We start from the raw sequence: 21,622 nt of genomic DNA, 5'->3' as shown, positions 1-21,622 counted from the left end.
TCTCTGAAATCTGCCGGAGCCTCTCACCACAGAGCAGGGGCCCTGCCATCCCCAGGAAGAGACATCTGCATGATAAATAAATAGGAGGCACAAGAGTGCCCCCAAGGGTCTGCATGGACCCACAGGGCAAACGCTTAAGGAAAACAAGAAACGAGGGAGAGCTGATCACCCTGGTTCAGCAGGGTCTGGCTATCACACATGGAGCAGCTCCTGGTGCTGAGGTTGGGCATGACTCACACTCAGCGCTCACAGCCCCTCTGGGGTGACTCAATGTTGACAGTCCCCTTGGGGCAGCCCTCACCGTGTGCCAGGTACCTGAAACATACTAACTTCCTGGGATTCTCTTATCAACTACAAGGCTATTTCTAGACTTCCAGATCTTACAATCACATGAGGCATTAACAGCCAATATGGTGCTCTCTACCAGAGAGAAATACACTACACTACACTCTCTACAGAGAGAAATACACCTACACTGACTCATTTACCCTTCACAAAAACCTATGAAAAAGCATGCCTACTACCTCTTTAAAGATAAGAAAACTAGAACTGCCTCAAGTAGCGACCACATCTGGGCCAACAAGCATCAGCATCCTGCTCTCAGCCACTAGGCCAAGTGGCCCCAGATGAGAGAGGAGCGGAGGGTTAACAACACACTTCCCACTCTGCACATTCTCCTGCTCTTAAAGAACAGGCTTCCAATCCATACTCCAACTCAAGAGATTCACTTGCCCCAACTGGGAGGGGGGAAAGAAAAAATCAAGCTGCAGGAGGTTTAAAAAAAGGTGAAGAGGATATTCCACAAAAGCATCAGTTAAAGAAAAAAAGCTCTTCTCAGCTGGACAGCATCACCTGTGGCACAGGGAAGGACCCTGGTCCTGCACACAGGACCACCCCTCCACCACCCAGAGGGCCGAATGCATCTCTAAGGTGATCCCAGGGCAGAAACAGATGAAGTCGGCCAAACGACCTATTTTGGGTCCTTAAATAATGCACCCTGCCCCGCCCACCGGAACCCACCCAATGTCAATTCAAAAGCAATGAAATCATTCCAGCTGGGAGTCTAATGACATGCTGTTTAAAAAGGTTTGTGAGAAATGTCTTTCTTCAGAAAGAGAGGCGCACCAAAAGAAAGAGTGAAAGTGAAGTTGCTCAGTCATGTCCGACTCTTAGCGACCCCATGGACTGCAGCCTACCAGGCTCCTCAGTCCACAGAATTTTCCAGGTAAGAGTACTGGAGTGGGTTGCCATTTCCTTCTCCAGGGGATCTTCCCAAACCAGGGGTCAAACCTGGGTCTCCCGCATTCCAGGCAGACGCTTTACCATCTGAGCCACCAGGAAAGCCCAAGAGAGAGAGAGATCTCTGCTATTCCTTCCATTTTCCTTAAGTGGAGTGAAAAAAAAAGGCATGAGAAGAATACACAATATGCGGATGATCTGAGCAACCCACTCTCACTGAGTTCTCCTGTGAAAGGCTAAGAAAAACCAAAGCCAGACTCTTTCTAGACAGACGCATTAATTCCTCTACTCTACCTCACTTACCCTGCTGAAGAACAATTACCAATGACAAGAACTTCTCAAACAGTCACTTCAAATATTAACTTCCAACACAAATACTCAGAGGCCCGTTTTGACTGTGTTGTTTGGTGGCCAAATACAGAGATTACCTAAGTGCTCTCCTGTGAGGATCATCTCAGGCTCTGTAGATGGAGGGGTATTTTGGAAACTCAAGAAGAGAGTCCTCAAAATAGAAGTTGTTGGAGGCATTGCTATTGTGACTCCTGAGTATGAAGCCAAGGTTATGAGCATACATGATGCTGTCTGTGTCACTTCAGACCATGTGTTTTAATAAACCACAATCCATTTCCACTAGGATGCCCACTGGATTATAAATGAGAACATCAGGGTCCTCGGTAACGTCTGCACAACTAAACAGCTGCTAGGGACACCAGGCTCTTACAGGGGACTGCTGGGGTCAGGGGTCAGACCCCCAGGGAGCTGGGTCTGCCCCAGGCCGGGCCATTAGACACGGAGGGGGAGGGGAGGGGAGGGGGCAGGGGTGTACCTTCTCTCCTGCATTGGCTTCCAGGAGCCCTGCTGCTGCCCACACAGGTTCAAGTTCAGGGGAGAAACGAGATAAAGCAGAACACCGTTGGCATCTTCGGTTCCCCTCCCTTCAAACCTGCACAGCCTAAATAAAACCGTTTTTCTGGATCTGCAGGCAGATCAGGGTTTGGGGCCAAAGCTATCCCCATGATAAAGTGTTCCCCATGTTTTCTGTGCATTTACTTCCGCTTCTGGGAGGAGGATATAGATGCCGGATCTCCCAACACACTTCACATCTCCAGCTCACAAAGCAGGGGGAAGCACCACCAGACAAGAGAACCCCAGCGTCACGGACAACGAAAAAGCAGCCTACTCTTGTGCGAAAAAGTTCGCAATCCTGAGAACCTGCCTGACTCCCCGGTGATGATGGCCTCAGCCAGGTTTTCCTGTTTAGAAAATCTGCTCTAACACGTGCACATTTTTCACCTGAGTCACAAATCAAAAGGAAATGGAGATGATCAGTCTGTAGATTTTTCTTTTGGGAAAACGAAGGGGTTAACATAAGGCAAGTATCAAAAATCAATCAAAAAGGAAGGAGGGGGAAAAGGGACACCCTCATCTCACTCACAGGCTGCACCCCATATCTCTTTCCATACACTCTGAGAACCAACTTTAACCTTGAGAATGAGTCTTCGCTCACGCTCCCCAAGCACCCTCCACAGCCAGCGAGCGGGGGCTGAGGGGTGGAGCGCGCCACGGCCTCCTGAACAACTGCCACGCCCAGGGCCTCACCTGCTCTGCAGAGGGGCAAGTCCATGTGGCCCGGCCCCCGGCTCGGCAACTCACACCAGCCTGCTGCTCGGCGGAGCGCGACCAGGCCTTGGTGCCTTACACACCGAGGCAAGGTACCCTAAGAACCTAAACCAGAAAAGTTCATCTCTGAATTTGAAGACCTCCTCTGGACCCCAGAAGAAACAAGTGGGCTGGCACTGGTCCTGGGTAAGCCTGAGCCGCTGTCTCATCGATACCACCTCCCATCCAACTGCTTTCTTTACCGATACAACCACTGGCCCACGGCCGTGCCAACAGATCAGGGAAACACCACCTGTACTCCCACCACTTTCCATCCCAAGTGAACCTTCTTAGGAATATCTGGGTCATTCTGTAGTCTTACGGTGCATTGAAACATTCACTTTTGCAACTGATGGGTACCCATAATTAAATCCCATTACAAGGAATTCTGCTCAATAGTTACAGAAGAGTCTCAATTAAAAAAAAAACAAACCACAGAGCAGGAAAGACAAGTTTAAACTGCTATAGGAATCTTGCCATGTTTGATCTGTATGTATTAATCATGGAAACAGAGTTCTCGGGGATCCGGGCCTGACTGCTTGTGAAAACCACGAGTCCCGGAGTCCCAGGCACCGGCTCTTCGCCGCTGTCAACCGGACGGAGTGCAACTCCACCAGCACACCACAGACTGTCCACGTGCTCACCCTCACAAGAGGATGGCGCTCTCTGGGGCAGGGAGCATGTCAGAACTCTTGACTCTCATCTGCAATCGGCCACTGTTAGTGATGGGTACAGGACATTAGCTCTTCCCTTTCTTCAACTGTAAAGCAAGAAATGCCTCCTGTCCCGAGCACCTCCCAGTGACTCTGCTGGAGAGAGAGCAGATGGGATCAAAGGATAATGTAGATGGACACACCCTAAAATCTATTATTTCTCCTGTCATTCATGGAAAACAGCTCTCTGGTCTGCCCTCTCACCAAGGAGATTTCTGAGACCACGCACTAGTTAAAGAAGCCACCCCTTAACATGAACAGGTCTACACACAGCTAACAGAGGCTATTCAAACACTTCACTCAGTGCCTTCCTTATAGGTAAGGAAGCTGAGAAATACTGAGATCACTAACCTCATCTCCTCAACAAACTCTAGGGTCTTTAAGTCACATCTCCGCCATCTCTCTATGCCACCTAAACATAGCCCTAAACAGGAAGCAGGACAAATAAAAAATCATGCAACTGTCAAGGCAGAAATGTCAACACCAGTGCAGGTGGCCAGATTCCCATCACATCCAAGTGATGCTGGTGCTACGGGTCAACTTCCCATCGAGTCCAGAAAGGCTAGGGGTGGCTAAGGCTCAGCCGTGAAGGACAAGAATGAGAAGAACTTTCCTCTGCCTTAATCACTTACTGGCAGCGCTGATTTTCTGTCGTTTGTAGAAGTGGACGCTCTACGTTCCAGGCGCTCTGTGAGTTCCAAGGGAAATACGCTCTTGAGCAGAGAAGCTGGGTAAGAGCTCACAGAAAGCAGGCATTACCTCTGCGGGCATCATGCTCTTTCCTCTCACTTCCTTTCCCACCCCCCGCCACACCCCAAGCTAATCCAGTTACTCATCAAGTTCTCTCAACCCCACCCCTGCAGTATTTCTCTGCCCCCAAATTTTTGTACTTATATCCTCCCATCTATATTGCCACCTTTTAGTCCCCTGTTGCCTTGAGCCAGGTAATTGCCTACAATTACAGCCTTTTAATGTGTTTCCTCTTCTTGAAATCATTTCCCTTTATGAAATCCTCTTAATTGATGCCAGCTTAATCTTTTCAGAATATAACTCTGATTAAGTCAGCTCCCTGTTGAAAAACCACTGGGCACTTTCCACGGTCAACTCATTTATACTTTTTTTTTCTCACAGTCAACCCTTCGTTCTTATTTTTTGGGGCTATGTGTCCTGCCCCTGAAATGTTAACAGTCAGGGGGAAAAAATGAGTCTACACATGCATGCCCCTGATTTCACATGCTGGATAACTGCTGGAATCAGAACTGTTAAGTGAAATGACAACAGCATCTTCATGAAATCACCTCGACCACGCCTGTTCAGATGAGATATCTTCGTCCTCCAATTCCTACATCTGTGTTCTTCTGGAATTTACCATCGTCTTCACAAACTTAAGAATATGTATCCAACAATCTATTTATCTCAAACACAATTGTTTCGATTGTTTTATACCGGCCGATCTCGCCGTTAAATGTGTGTTACTTAAAGAAGTACGCAAAACATCACTAACCCAACTTGGCCACCTTGATCATCTTCTCAATATATGATCTATTCCACTTTTCACTCAAAGCTTTGGATTTTATCTGTTAAATCCAAATTCAACAGTGAACCTACCATGTCCGTTGTGAACATGCTTGTGGGTTTTTCCTTTCCTGGGGGTTGACTGGCATGAAGATGAAGCATTATTGGTGGCTGCTTTGACGTCTTCTGTCTCATCATCTTCCTCCTCAACGTCCTCCTCATCCTGAGAGCTTCCAAAATACACCATGCTGTTGGGCAGCGCAGGAGAACCTGGCGGGGTCAAAAGGAGGGGCATAAACACCGGCCTGAGTCTCCACCCCTTCCAGAGCCCACTTCAAGTGGCAAGTGAAAGTCGCTTAGTTGGGTCCCACTCTTTGTAACCTCATGCACTGTACAGTCCGTGGAATTCTCCAGGCCAGAATACTGGATTGGGTAGCCTTTCCCTTCTCCAGAGGATCTTCCCAACCCAGGGATGGAACCCAGGTTTCCCGTATTGCAGGCGGATTCGTTACCAGCTGAGCCCCAGGGAAGCCCAAGAAAACTGGAGTGGGTAGCCTATCCCTTTCTCCAGTGGATCTCCCCGATCCAGGAATTGAACTGGGGTCTCCTGCATTGCAGGTGGATTCTTTACCAACTAAGCTATCAGGGAAGCCCAAGCAGACCCATGTATTAAATTACAAACTTACATCCTCATGACCAAGCAGATAAAGCAATTCATCTTTACTGCCATTTTTATTTTTCAAACATCCCCCAGGAAACAGAACTCTGTGTCCCTTTAACAGATTTCAAGCAAAATACCCCAGCAGGGAGGAGGGACGATGCCATTCACCAAACATAACAAATCAAAAATTTTAAAACCTCATTTGACTATTCTTGAGAAGGGAGGGAGGAAAAAAAGATTTAATTGAGCCAAAAAAACAAAACAAAACAAAAAAACCCCTATCCATAGTATCAAAGACATGAGACTATTCTGGGTTACATCGTCTAGACTTAAAAAGTATGAACTTAAGCAAATGAAAGTAAAATGAAAAAAAAAAAAGAGACAAGTGATAAAAACGAAATATGACATATCCTTATAAAAGGAATCTGTCTCATATTCATAGGGGGTGAGTGACAGGTATGGATTCCAAAATCACAATATATTTGGAAGCTACTTTGATATTATGATCAGGTTAAAAGCATGTAAAATTATTAAAATAAATTCCTGCATAACACTAACTAGAAGACTGGCTTAAATAAATTTAAAAATCAAAGAAACCTCTTCACAGAACCCAATCCCTTACTCCTTTTACACCTTAACCTCATCTCCAAATGTTTTTGCTTCTGAACCTAAGACAGAACAGTAACACCAGAAAACAAGCTCAATATTACAAAGAAACACAATACAGTTCTTCTTTATCAAATCATGAATTTTCAGAAGGAGATCTGTCCATTCACTGGTATACTGTTTGGGACCAAAGGCTGTTAATTTTTTTAATAATTAATTAGTTAATTGGTTTATTGATTAATCGATCAATTTGTGAAACCCCTGAGTTAATTTCTGGCAATAACTTTCATTTTCTTTCCCATTAAGTATCCGGAGGAGAGCTGCTATCAAGAAACAGAAGAATAAGTGTGAAGTTCACTTCTTCTCTTGCCAGCTTCCTGTGAATGAGCCAACACTTCAGGAGTATCAGTCAAGATTCAAGTAACTGAATGTGCTCTCCTTCCCAAACTGGATCTCAAACTGAACCACAATGGCTAATTTAACCATTCTAGCATCAGGGCTACCTGTTCTAACGAGATGGACATGAACGAGCAGCGTCGAAGCACTGAAGTGGCAAACCACAACTGCCCAGCTCCCGAAATGCAAAGACAAAGACAGCACCTTCCACTATTGTCAGCATGACTTACTGATATTCAAACACCCCAGCCCACAAGTTATTTGGGTCACAGCACTGAATGGAAACGAAACTCCAAAGGGATATGTGTGACAAACACTCTGTATAACATAACTGGAGACACTCTGACCAAAGCCATTTCCTTTGTTTTCCCCCCTTTGATCATTTCCAATTAGAAGCAGGTTCTCAACAGAAGGAAGGTCTGTCAGAGGCTTTGGGGAAAACCATCTGATCAAGTAGAAGTTAGAAGATGAAGCTTTAAAAAAAAAAGAAAGAGGAGGAGGAAATATCTGGCCTTTTCCCCACTTGAACAATATATTTACCCTTGTACTAAGTGGTTTTACAACTAGTACAAGACTGAATAGAAAAAGAAGTGACACCATCCTTCCCAGCTTCGTACTTAAAAAAGTTTCCAGTCAGAGCATATCATTCACAGAGACACACAAAGTATGTACCTCCAAGGCCAAATGTACCTACACCAATGGGCCATTTCCTAAATCTATCCTTAAAAAAAAAAAAAATCTTTATTGAATTTATTACACAACTGCTTCTGTTTTATGTTTTGTATTTGGCCACAAGGCATGTGGGATCTTAGCTGCTCCACCGGGGATAAACCCAAACCCCCTGCACTGGAAGGTGAAGTCTTAAACCTCTGGACCAATATGGAAGTCCCATAAATCTAAGTATTTAAGGAAAAAAACCAAGAAACCTTATTTCAGTGCTCAAAGAGGTTCAGAGTTAAAAAAAAAATAATAAAGAAAGGAGAGGAAATTTCCCATAAACTCCAACTCATTCCAGCATGTGACATGACATCAAGTAACACATTACATGCTGTCAGACAAAGCTGGGGACTCAACACTTGGAAGTGACAGACTCAGCCATTAAATTTTCCTCTTCGGTAAAATAAGAAAGAGGTTAAACACATTTCTTCAAGTTCCTTCAAGATCAAAATAGCCACACCTAACTTCTCTTAAAGAAAAGCCTCCCTGCACACTATGTCAGATGCACTGACCAGCGGCTGAAATCAGAAAGCGGATCATTACCGTCCCACGCAGGGCAGGTGTGTGTAGACCCTGCAGTAACGTCCACAGCTCACTCTGCCCTCTATTGGAGGGAAGCAGGATTGCAGGATGGAATTTCAGGAAGTAAGCCTTGCTCCATCCCACCAGGATCAGGAGAGAAGGGAATAAACTCTGCAACTGAGGCCATTTGGGAGCAAAGCAAGTCTGCTTCCAAGAGAATTGGGCAAAATCCACATGAACCACATGAGAAATTAAGAGGTAACTGACACCTACAGAGTCTGTTGAGGATATTTTGAAATTCAAACCCAATACATGAAGCATCACATTCCTTACGTTCAAGACTGAGAAAGCAGTGAGCACTATATTTATGTCAAAGAAGTAAAATGGAGGAAATGTTGAGGAGTTCAATTCAGAACCCAAGTTTCATTAATATCCTAAAGAAAGCATATAGAGTAATTTTAACAAAAGAAGAAAGCAACCAACCTTATGAATCCATTTCTTTAAACAGCTTCTCAGCCAAGTATACACAAAGTGATGTAACCCGATTTATGTTCTAGAAGACAGATATTCTGGAAGAGAAATATGAAGTAGGAAACAGAAGACGAGGGAAGCGGGTGGGGAGAGTTTTCCCTGAGGAATTCACTCCTAAAGCGAAGCTTAGAATAATACGAGACTTTTTCTGATGGGACTGGCTTTGCAGTCAGAGGTGGGAAGGACACAAGTGTGGGGGCACAAGGGATAAAAGCGATCGCTTTCACCCTGTAAAGTAATGTGCGCTCTCCTAAGGAGGGTTTTCTCCTAAATGCCTTGCTGGTTGGACCTAAAGACAGCATCAACAAAATAAAAGACAATATAGATGCTCAAATAAGAAGAGGAATGGAGAGACTCCTGTGATGAAAAGAGAAGGGTTTAGAGGAGGAAAAAGCCCAGTGCTTGATATTATTATCAAGCCTTGGGCAGAAAGGTCAGGATGCCCTTGGCTCAAACAATAAGCTGGTGCCAATTCTCCCTTCCACATCACGGCCTGGGTAGAGCCTTACCACCTTCCACGTTTCATTTAAAAAGCCACTGCCAATCTCAGGAGTGGCCTCATCAACTATAGCTTCTCACCAAGAAGGAACATACCTTCAGAATTTTTCTGGGTACCTGCACACCGGTACCTCTTGTCAACCCTGTGGTCAAGTTAAACCATGCAGAAAAGACTAAATCCAGCAACACTGCATACTGCAGACCTCGGTCACCAGGCAGCTACTGGTAATCCCTCTAAGACCTGCTGACATGTCCACTTAGAAGTGATGGAGAGGGTCATGCCAACATTCCAGATCAGGGGGAACCACAGCACCCAGGAAAAAGCAGCAGAAGCAGCTTTCCCTTCTTTCTTCTTGACACAAAACCAGGAAGATCATCCCACATGTCATAACCAAGGTGACAGAGAAACACAGACTGCTAAATACCTAGAAAATAACTGCAGAAGAACCTCAAATACATAAAAGAGAGCCAAAAGCACTTGAGAAACCAAACTAATCAAGACATTCACATAGAGCATTTCTTTCTTCTTAGCCAAGATACAAGCTCAATTAGCTAATTTACAAATAAGCTTAGAGGAGGAGGAATCTGTTAGACACAAAACAGATGAAGGAAAGGGTATTTCAAAGCCTTGAAAACAGCCAGTAGTCTGGACTATTTATCACTGGTGAAATCACCCCACCTTCCTTCTTATAAAATGGGTGAATGGGCCCATTTGCTAATCCAATTGAAGCTGTGTGAATGGAAAGTTAACATTTAGCATCTGAAAACAGAAGACTGCATTTTTTTAGAATTTTTGATTAAAAATGGTCTGCAACTCATAGATTCTCACACCTAAGCAGCAAACTTCCTCTCTAGAAAATTTATTAGGGAAACTTTTTGCCTCCAAACATCAGGTGAGGTAAACTTTTGAAAAGCTCATTGTGGGCCTAGCATTCAGGAAAACAGGCATGGATCTAGAGATGAAAATAGGATGAGAGAGCTGGAAAATACAAGGAAAAGCTTCCGGAAGAGAAACCATCCCCTCCCACAGAGGACAAGGGGTCTTAGAAAGGGCTGAGCATACCCTACCCGGTTCCTGGGGTGGGCTCTCTCCCCTCCGTAGGTACCAGCCCCTCTTGTGGTGTTAATCAACAAGTCAGAGAGGCTGCCTCATCACACAGAATAACTCCATCTATCTCCTCCACGGGCTTCCCTGCAGACTCAGAAGGTAAAGAATCTGCCTGCAATGCAGGAGACTTGGGTTCGATCCCTGGGTCCGGAAGACCCCCTGGAGGAGGGCTTGGTAACCTGCTCCAGTATTCTGCCTGGAGAATCCCATGGACAGAGGAGCCTGGCGGGCTACAGTCCACAGGACTCGCAGAGAGTCAGACATGACTGAGTGACTAAGCACATCTCCTCTACAAACTCTGTAGTTTTAAAGCAGTCATCAATGAAAGGTGAATGCTTTTAATATTTTAAGAGGGTTATGAATGGCATAGGGAATGGGGGGAGGGGATATACACGTGTACTTACAGTTTTCTATTAAAATCACAGGCAGATTTTTCTCTCCTGATTATTCAAGTGCATTAGCAAACATAAAAAAAAAAAAAAAAATCTGAACTTGGATCAGTCGGTGGAATCGGGAGTGCAGAACGCATCTGTGCTTTGCCAAAGCCGTATTTCATTACTTTTCAGAATTAGTTGGCAATGTCTCCACAATATTTACTGAAGTGAAAACCAAATGTTTTCATCTGGACAAAAATCAAACTGTGGTATGTTACAACCACAACAGAAATCATTTTAATCCAAAAGCTTGCTTTCTCTAATTTGGGCTGCGGTTTCTGTAAAATTGGATTCTTCTCTGTGAATCATGTACACACAAGCCCTCTTTCTCATTATCTTCCCTCCCCCGACCAGTTCTTTATCTTAACAAGCTAAACATAGCTCTTTCTGCTAGATTTTGGAAAAGACCCTAAAGGGATTCCCCGCCCGCTGTCATTTAGCTGGGGAGTCAAATTCTGGAGCTTGAGCTCACACACTCCGGGCCGTGCCTGGGATCTGGCATGTTTGTGATGGATCTTCAGGATACACACAGAGAATGGAAGCAATTGGGCCCTATATGCCACGTGTTCAGACTCTCAGTCGCGTCCAACTCTTTGCAAACCCCATGGACTGCAGCCTACCAGGCTCCCGTTTCCATGGAATTCTCCAGGCAAGAGTACAGGAGTGGGTTGCCATTTCCTACTCCAGGGGATCTTCCCGAGTCAGGGATGTCCTGTCTCCTGCACTGGCAGGTAAGTTCTTTATCACTAGTCCCACCTAGGAAGCCCATTATCATATTAAAAAAAAACAAAACTTCAAAGGGAGCAGGCAGGGTCTGGGCAGGGGGCGGGGAGATAGTTCTTCACTGATTTTCTGAGCTCTAGCAGAGGAGAGCTCCATTCTTTGAAACTGGACAGTCATCGGAGAAAGTGGGTGCGACCTTGGCCCTTTAATCCCACCGCTCATGTACCCAGCACTGACCCAAGCACCTGCGACCCACACTCCCCCTGCACACTCAGGCAACCACACACCTAATACAAGTGCCCTGAGAGACCAGGACGACTGTGACACACGGAGCGATGGTCTATCTCTTCCACGTCAGCCTTTACAATTTACCAGGGAATAAGAATTTCCACCAGGGTTTCCAAAGCCCCGCCCAGCCCCATATACTCTTAACATCGGGTACTATATCCATCTGCTATTTTCTTTAGAGTGACTTACATTCATGATTTAAATGACTTTTCTCTATTGTATCAGTATAAATTTAATATCATGTGCCCTAAAAAGAAAAGGTAATTAATATTATGATAAAAGATTTCAACATTCACCCTACTTCATTTCTGGCACCACCAAGCAGCAGGACTTGGAGAACAGCCCTCCAGTCAAAGTCCAAATGCAAAGGGAGCCCCTAGTTCCTTATTATACAGGCAGAAGTCTGGGTAATGAAGCCTCTACTGAAACTGATCTTCCTTTTAATACACACATATCGAAAACAAGGGCGCCAGTCATTGGACTGCATGGAGTCTAAAAGTCCAGGATGACGTGCCAGCTTGGCAGTCATGTACCCACTTGTTGGGAGACTCAAGTTTACTTGCCTGTACAACGGGCTTAGTATCTTCAGACATAACAACTATGATGACCCCGAAGGCTGTGAGGTAACACAGGAAAAAGCACTGTCAGCAACCCATGTGGCAGTGGCACCTTTAGGGAACAAAACAACTCACAACTATGAAAGCAGGCTGCCCCCTTCCACAGGTGAGAGCAAAGGTGAGTTATTTCCTACCTGCTCTCCTGAATGGGAGAGTCTGCAGACTGCCACTGGGAGAGGATGGGGTGGGGCCCAGAGAGAGGACAGGAAATACAAAATGAACTCAGTAGTTGGTCTGGAATTTGGGAACAGGTGGCAGAGCAACGCCTTGTAAGGGCTGGAAAACTTCAGCCCTTGGGAACCTTTTTCAGGAAGAACAGGGAGGAAGGGTTGATGTGACTGTCCTCTCAGAGGCCGCCTCTTTAGTTACGTGCTCCCAGGTGTGGCTGCCTGACCCACGTTTAGGCGATGCCTCCCAGCAGAGCAGAGCCTGGGAAATCCCATGGACAGTGGAGCCGGGTGGGCTACAGTCCATGGGGTCCTGAGGGTCGGACACGGCTGAGCCGCCGCCGCACCACCAGAGCGGGGCGCACGTTCTCTTTGCAAGAGCCCTGACGTGAGGGACTCGACAACGACAACCACCTTCCCTCCGGAAACATCAGCTCACAGGGAGACCCAGCCGAACACAGGGACGGGAGAAAGCACGTTTAATTAGCAGCTGGAACAATCGACTTACTATCTCCCCCCCTTGTCATCTATACCCGTGGCTTGAAACATACATGAACAAACACACATCCAGTCAAATGGAACAAGGTCTCTGGATCTCTCTGCTGCAAATGAACGCAACGCACAGGTCATACCACACAGAGAGCGCAGTGGGCACAACCTACTAACTTCCACCTATCACGTGCAGAACAGGAAACAAGTCAGAAATTCACTTCACTGCAGCCACACAGAGGCCATCTCAACACCGAAGTCCGTGCTTTCTCCATGGGGAAAGCGCCCAGGGACCTTAACAGAGATGTAAATACGGGGAAAGGGGCACCATATCTCTAGGACATGGATACTGGCCACTTCAGTGCTGTCAGCTGTCGGCCACATGCTCCACAAACAGAACAGGACTAACCTGACTTCCAGATTTCTGCCCCCATCTACCTTCTCTACATAGGATTTCAGAAAGGATGAGAAATACTGAGGGAATCACCAGGAAGTAGGGAAGAGGCTGGAGACAACCCGAGAGGCACACTGACTCGGTGCCGGCAGCCACAGGCAGGGAGCAGGGACTGGCTTCATCTCCAGGGAGGGCATAGCCTGGTCAGGGGCCAGCTGGCCTGGAGCACGGCCAACCCTCTGAGCAAAACGTCTTGTAGTCTGAACGACCGATCGAGGTCACAGAGCAATTAGAGGGGCCCCATCCCTCCCCTCCTGGGCGCTTCAGGAGCCGATGGTTTCATATTTCTTCATAATGAGCCTGATAAACTCTTCTGGCAAATAAACTGCTTGCTCAGCACAACTCAGCCAAGTGTACAGACTGTTGGAAAACCAAGAGTATGAGGAACATAAGGCTGGTCTGGTTTGGAGAAACGTGAGGACAGCCACTGGAATCCTCACGGTGGCGAGATCATCACTTCATGTGTTACCCCTCCCCAAAATTAAGATGCAACACCTCTCAAAAAGGATTCATCCAGAAAAGAGTCAGTTGTGTACCACTGTGACAGAGGGCCCTCGTCCCCAAAGACTTCACATACTGTGAAGCACTCCCAGTTTGCTCAAGAAGTTCATTATCAGAGCCATGGTGCTCCTGCAATCGGAGGATTACTTAATTGCTTTCTAGCAGGTTAATCCCCTTTCATTTTGTGACCTCTAAATCACCCCAGGCTTTTGCATTTGCCCTACTTACAATTTATCGACCTCAATACCCAAAGCCAGTATTCTATCGAAATACATGTGCCTTGCCAAGAAAGCCAGCGACTGTCTTTAGAGAAAGTTCCATGGGCGGCCTGTGTCTTCGGGTATCTGCATTCTCCTTGGCTGGCCTTTTAGATTGTCCCTCCTCCGTGTCACTTGGAGGAACCTGTTCCCCCTTCCCTGTTCATCTCCTACATTTACCAGGAAATACTAAGGGGCTGGATGGTACCACAGGCCCCATCTGGCCCACTTCGCACCCGTAATTTAGTCTAACTCCACAGCACCTACGTGCTGACTGCACATCCATTTCACAAAAGAGGACACTGAGGCTGAGAGTTCTAAGTCACCTGCCCAAGATCCACTAGCATCCATCGGCCTCCTGCCTATCTTCCTACAATAGCCCACTGCTTAGCCTTCTGTAGCTTCTATCCATTTTTCCAATGCTGCCATGATCAACTTACTCAACAAAGGTCTAGACCCGTGAGGTCTCCCCCTCAGCCAAAGAACCGCGGTGACGATCCAGCCTGGGCGAAAGCACCTGACACATCAGACTCCCTGCTTTAACAAGGGGCCAGCTCTCCAAGCACCGAAGTCACCTGCGCCCAGCCATGGGCAGGGCTTCTGCAGACCTTTCTCTGTCTCGAAAGCCAGCTCCCCCTAGAGCCTGTGCAGGGCGCCCTTCCCTCCACTCCACCTGTGTCCCCTCTGCCCAGCATGGCCCACTCTGGCACCAGCGTGCGGGTCCAGTCGACTGCACCCATCATGCCTCCTGTTGTAATCTGTTTTCTAGTTTCTGGCACTGAAAGACAGTTCAATAGAGGCTTGCTGAATTAATTAGCAATTGAATGATAGGTGATCGCTGAAGATTCTCTAGGACTTGGGAAACAAAAGGCAAGTGGTCCCCAAACAGAAAGGACTGACCACCAGGGCTGACAGTGGGGGGTGGGGTGGGGGTCTTTCATACTAACTCCTCCTGGAAAATAGCTCTCTCCATCCCTTTGGGGCTGGCCTGTGACGCCCAGGGTCTGAAGAAGGAAGCATGCAGGTGTGTATTTTCAGGGATCCTCCATGGGAATCTCATTTGCACTGCCCCCCAAAGAGAAAAACATAAATAAGAGACTCATTTAGCCTGCCACTGCTCCACTGTTAAGCTTTTCAAATCTGCAAATAGTCATAGTCAGAACAAAGAGAAGACAACAGAACTCATCAAGAACAACGGGTGACAAAAAATGCAGCAACGGTATACCCCCCCCCTTCTCTGCAGATCTACACCCCAAGAAAGAGACTAATTATGCCTCTGGCAGGACCCGTGCAGACCCTCTCCAAAGCAGCCATTTAAAGATAGCAAACACATCGGCTGGCTTGCTCCATCACGCTCGCTTTCCTTTGGAAGTTTCAGGTCACCACGTTAAGCAGTCAAGGAGAGTCCTACCAAACTCGGCTGAAAGATCCCTCCCTACCTGCCTTAAGACAGTTTTTTTTTAAATCTCTAAAGCTTCTTATCTCTGAACAACAGGCTGGTGTGTTGACAGGTACACACTCTTCAGAATTACTAATGGCATAGTTTTCCCCTCACCTCAGTTTTCAATGAAGTTGTGGAGAGAGGGGAGCAGGTCTTGGGTTTGCTGGGGGTCACTGATGGGTAATAAACACCGAGACTTAAAGAACTCCATGAGCCAGCTTTCTTTCTGTCCCAAGACCCATTCTCTTCCATATTTCAAGTCAGTGCCGAGACTGTTCTGGATAATAACTGAGGACCAGATGATGTGCAATCCTTGGCAACGCATCGTTTCCAGATCTCTGGTTCCGGCATGATTTTTGCAGCTGGGCTTTCTCTCCTATCAATGCTGAGCTTATCAGGGCTGCCTCCTCTACTGGATCTGCGCTTGCTTCCACCCAAGGGTGATGGAGTGGCTCAGTTCTTGAGACTGAACATGAAGTCTGGGGCTCAGACAAGCTATGTCTGGCTTGCAACTCCCGCCAGAAAAGCAGTAGCAGAATTAGATTGCAGGTGTAAAAAAATGTGAATCAAATTCTCAACTATCAACTTTGTCTGTAAAGATTTCTGGTGAGGACGAGTGTCACCAGCAGTTGATATCTAAAAGTTAGAAATACATCTACATGTAAATTGAGAATCAGGTAAATGATGAGACAGCCACACGATGGAATGGGTATTTTTGTGATTCTGAAACAGGAAACCAGATTGCCAAAATAAAATGCAATTTCATTTGGGGTGTGGGACCTGTATACGCACATAGAAGGCTCATCAGGATTTCACTGAGGTGGTAAACAGTGCTTGTCTCTAGGAGACTGGAAAGAAGGGTATTTTGATTTTTTTATTTTTGGTCTATTTCTCCCTCTTTTCCACTGACCTTCCCTAGTGGAACATGAAATACTTTCAAGACTAAAAAAAGTTTAACACTTGATTTTGCATTTGAAACTGAAAGAAAATTACTAAAGTGCCACTACAACAGACATTGTCTATTTAACCCTTGTATACTTCAACATATGAGCAATTCCATGTTAAAATATGCTAATACCACCGAAAGCATCACATTTCCAGGATCGTGAGGTACTCAGCGTGTCACCTATTGTTTGAGGCTTTCAGGAAAACCATATCAGATAAACACACTCGACCTCACAAATTCATGGCTTTTAAAATAAAATACCTTAAATCTAAAAAGTTCAGGAGGAAGAGAGAGAGTACAACATTCTGTGTCAGAACGTTATTGTGTATCAACTAAAAAAGAACAACACAACCTGTTTTATTGTCTGGCTCATCAATGTAGGAATAATTTTCCAGCCTCAGAGCATTTCTCCAAAATTATTTTAAAAAACATCTTAGGTTTCACTTCCTGAAAGGTTTGTTCCATCTGACAAGTGAAAGAAGTAAACTCTATCTATGAAACACATGATTCTCCTATATCTATGAAAGACATGATTCTCCTATTTCTAGAGTCTTGTCAGTGTCAAAGACTCCAGATGTGATGTTTTCCCTAGATGCCAAGTACTTGAGTAATAAGCATGGCTCTCCAAGCAAGGTCCTCCACCAATCGCCAAAACCACAGAAAATATGATTTTACAAAATTGTGCACAAATAGGTGCACATTGCCCACACAAATTCCTCTCCAAACACAAGTCACACTCATTCCATAGGTAAAAACGTTCAGGACTAAAACCTATAATCGGCAAAGCAGTTTTCTGACATCCTAATAGAACAAGAACTGATGTTGAAGCTAAAACTCCAATACTTTGGCCACATGATGCAAAGAACTGACTCACTGGAAAAGACCCTGATGCTGGGAAAGATTGAAGGCGGGAGGAGAAGGGGATGACAGAGGATGATGGTTGGATGGCATCGTCGACTCAATGGACATGAGTTTGGGCAAGCTCCAGGAGTTGGTGATGGACAGGGAGGCCTGGTGTGCTGCAGTCCATGGGGTCACAAAGAGTCAGGCACGATGGAGTGACTGAACTGAATAGAACAAGAACAGTGAATCTTCCTGTAGGGAAGTAAAGAGTTCAGGCATGGCTCCAGGGTAAATTTGACTCCAATGGCATTAAAGACACAGCAGAAGAGTCCTACCAACACAGAGCTTTAATTAGTGACCTGAGCCACCTGGTTGCTGATGGCACTGCTGACCCTTTAAAGATCCCTTCTTTAAAGGAGGCTCAAACTCCTCCTTCTAAGCACCTGGTCCCACTCCCCCTCCGTCATCAATGACACCACCCCACAGCAGCCTCACCACCTGCCGGTCACCTCACCGCCCCTCTTCCTTTCACCCTTCACAGCCAATCTTGCACCTCTTTCCTGCTGGACTTTCACACCATCTTTTCCATCTCCACTCTCAACACTCAGGACCACTAGGCTCCGTGCGCAAGCAGCCACGTCAAACCCAAGGGAGATGTTGGCAGGAGGCCCCGCCACCCCACCTCCCCTTTGTGAGGGCCAAGTGGTCCACACCGGAACACGATTACCCTCCTCCTATATGTCCTGAGAGTCTCCAGGACTATCAATAGACTGTAATGTCAAACAAAAAACTCAGCCCTTTATCTTCCTTTGGCCAACAGTTCAGTCCGAGAACTAACTGGTGTGAGAGGGTGGGGATGAAGAACAAACAGAGAAGCCTGTCTGGGTTGTGAGAGCCACAACAGGGTGAAAACGTGTTCACACATAGGGCAGCACACTCATGGGGTTGGAGCCAAGTGAAAACAGGAGGGCCCCGTGGGAAGGGTGGCGGCAGAGATGGGCGTGGGGCACTCTGGGAAAAAATGGGTTAATAAGTAATTTGTGGATATACAGGAGCCAGCTTTCTCCAAGTTTAGTATGGAACAAAGAAAACCAGAAATGAACCGTTTGGTTCTAAACTAAAACCAGAGGTACTGGTGCTCACTTGTGGATTTTAACAGACCTAGAGACACAAATACACATACTTCATGAGCATGTGTGTACATGTGCACAAACATGCCCTTGCACACATGCATGAGTACTTAGTCACTCAGTCGTGTCCAACTCTGCAACCCCATGGCCTGCAGCCCGCCAGGCTCCTCTGTCCATGGGGATTCTCCAGGCCAGAATACTGAAGTGGGTTGCCAGGCCCTCCTCCAGGGGATCTTCCCAACCCAGGGATCAAACCCAGGTCTCCTGCATCGCAGGTGGATTGTTTACCAGCTGAGCCACCAGGGACGCGTGCACACACAGACACAGATGATGTGTTTCCCTCCAACAGCTATGAGCACACCTCAGGCCCAGATCCCAACTTGAGAAGAGGAGATGTTCCTTAAAGTAAACAGGGCTCCTTGGAGAAACGGCCCATGCAGGCCCAAGGGAGGGTTTATGTGAGATGCACCCAGGGCCCTCTGCTGTGCCAGGGAGCCAGGATGGAAGCATCTCAGGCAAACGTCAAAATAAAGGAGAGTAACAGATTACAACCTTCTGAACAAAACAGGAAACGAGTCCACACAGACACCAAAAAATGAGTATATCAAGTCTGGTAAGAAATGAAAGAGAGTTTCAAACAGTCTCCCAATGAAGTACATATAAACTGCAAAGGCTGCCAAGGGTCCACTTATAGTGGAAAAGCCTGACAGACTCCCTCTCAATCAGTGACCAACCTGAGCATCATCAAATGACAGACTGAAATGCTGTGCCCCCAGCAGGACAGAGAGAAGAATTCCCTCCTGTGATGCTCTTGCCCGAAGCAGACTCCGCAACCTCCTTCCCCATCCTGTGTTCTCCCCTCACTTTGCTCCTGGAGTAAACACGTTCCCAAAACGAGGCCATGCAGACCCAAGCCCGTCCTTCATTACCAAATCGCATCCTCACCGTGCTCTCTTGCCCATTGGTCCCCTTCGTGTGTATCTGTATTTCCATTCTTTCCTACACCTAGAAGGTTCTGCTGCTACTTCTCCCCAAGCCCTCCCATAGCGTGGCTTTTCCCAGACCTCAGGACATAAATGGAAAAGGGACTTCACACCCATCCACAACCAGCCCACCAATAATAATAATAATAAAAAAAATTACACGACAGAAAGCCACGTTAGCAAAAGCACGTGTGTGATGGTGGGGTGACAGAGGTACCGAACGAATGTCAGGGAGAAACCAATTACAAAAATGTGAACCCACACGCTGTGACACTGTGTGCCAAGAAGCCAAAAAAAAGCGATTCAGGAGTCAAAGGAGGGACTTCCCTGATGGTCCAGTGGCTAAGACCGGACACTCCCAATGCAAGGGGCCAGGGTTCAGTCCCTGTTCAGGAAGGGAGATCCCATATGCTACAACTAAGACCCACTGCAGCCAAATAAATAAATACAATTTAAAAACAAAGAATCAGAGGAAAAGAGAAGACTCAAGCGCCTTCTGGGCGCGACCCTCATTTGACACTTCAACCAGCCTGGGAAACCGCGGGTGTGCGGCACAGAGACCACGGCCAACGGCAACACCTGGGGGTGGCCGTGACCCTTTTCATTTCAACCAGGCTGCCCCCTTCAAACTGGCAACACAATCTTACCTCGAAGGCAGAGAAAGGTAAGAAAATCTTCTGTCTTAGGCTTCCTTTTAGAGAGGTCAGAAATTTGAGTAGCTGGAGGGGGTAGCAATGGCTCCACTATCTTGACTGGAGTTGTGCTGGGACTATTCGGCTGGGATTGAGCAAACTTCCTTTGTGCTTGCAGCCTGGGCCTGGAAGAACAAGAGAAAATTAAAAAGAAATTAAGCAGAGATAGGAAGATCTACGTGCAGCAATAAAATCATGACACAAAAGCGAAGAAAGACTCTTTGTTTCAAGCAAATTCTTTGTTTCTAATTAAGGTTCTGTATATCTCTCACATTCTCATAAACCACAAGCCTGCCTTAAAGGGCAATAAATTTGCTTAAAAGGCTGTTCTCTAAACTGATATGTAATATACACCATGATCATGTGTGTATGTGTGCACACAAGCGCATGCCTGTGCAAACCACATGTGCGCCTGGGTATTTCAAAACCAGCACGCCGTATGAGATGATATGGGATTAACAGCTTTGGTGCTTTCTGTATACCACCTGCCACACTTACTTAGCAGTCTGAGCTCTAACAGGATACTGTCACAAACACACGCACAATGCCCTTCATGTGAGGACACTCCGCCCACCCTGGTCTGTCAGGTGGGCTCTGACAGAGGCGGGCTCTCCCCACCTCTAGGCTCTTGTGACTCCAATCCAGCCACATAAATTCCCTACACTAATTAAATAAAGCACATAATACGGGGTGGGGTGGGGAAGTGGCACAGAATCTACTTTCCTAGTCTATTCAAAACCCATCATTCACGGCCAAATCATGGGTTACCTTCTACCTGCACAGAAAGCCTGAAGTCCCGAGGGATTCAGAAAACTGGCTTTAACCCACCTTCAGGCCTCGTCCCTATTACCATCCTACATAGACACCGACTTCGTACTTCATCCACTTGGTGTCTACAAATCACAGCTTTGATCTTGTTCATTTACACAATTTATGAGTCAGCATGCATGGGTGTGTGCATACTAAGTTGCTTCAGTCATGTCCGACTCTTTGTGATCCTGTAGACTGTAGCCCACTAGGATCCTCTGTCCATGGAGAGCCTCCAGGCAAGAATATGGGAATGGGTTGCCATGATCTCCTCCAGGGGATCTTCCTAAGTCAGGGACTGAATCCACATCTCTTACGTCTCCTGCAGTGACAGGCGGGTTCTCTGACGACTGCCGCCACGGTTAGCCCCTTACATGCCAGACAATCCATTAATGTGAATCCTAATGAACCTTGCAAAGGTTTCTTTACTTCTTTCTTAAATGCTATAGAGCCAACAGTTAATTTTCCTTTCTCTACCTGAGGACTTTAACTCTCTGCAGAACTGATTTGACCTTTATCATAAATTGCCTATTAGCTTTTCCTTGAATTTTCAAGATCTCAATGCCTAATGGAAAAGTAAGCACCTCCAAGGGTGTGAACTTGTATGTGTCTTGCTTTAAACCACCCCTCTGGCCCTGCTCGTGAAGATGCTCAAGAAATAATCTTTGAGAGCAGGGGAAACCAA

At 46.4% G+C, this 21,622-nt stretch overlaps 1 protein-coding gene across 6 annotated transcripts in view; it reads right to left on the bottom strand.

Annotated features, from left to right (window-relative positions):
• Nucleotides 1-21,622, bottom strand: part of JARID2 (jumonji and AT-rich interaction domain containing 2) — a 230,817-nt gene that overhangs the window by 34,786 nt on the left and 174,409 nt on the right. For all 6 annotated transcript variants that reach the window (XM_070457079.1, XM_070457078.1, XM_070457080.1 and 3 more), the window contains 2 exons: nucleotides 20,086-20,255; nucleotides 5,220-5,396 (listed from right to left, as the gene is read on the bottom strand). In XM_070457079.1, coding sequence (XP_070313180.1) covers nucleotides 5,220-5,396; nucleotides 20,086-20,255 — 347 coding nt within the window. The remainder of the gene's footprint in view (nucleotides 1-5,219; nucleotides 5,397-20,085; nucleotides 20,256-21,622) is intronic.

This window comes from Odocoileus virginianus, chromosome 27, assembly GCF_023699985.2.
Source record: "Odocoileus virginianus isolate 20LAN1187 ecotype Illinois chromosome 27, Ovbor_1.2, whole genome shotgun sequence".
Taxonomy (NCBI): domain Eukaryota; kingdom Metazoa; phylum Chordata; class Mammalia; order Artiodactyla; family Cervidae; genus Odocoileus; species Odocoileus virginianus.
Note: the sequence above shows the minus strand (reverse complement) of the source record. Positions and strands in the feature narration are given on the sequence as shown.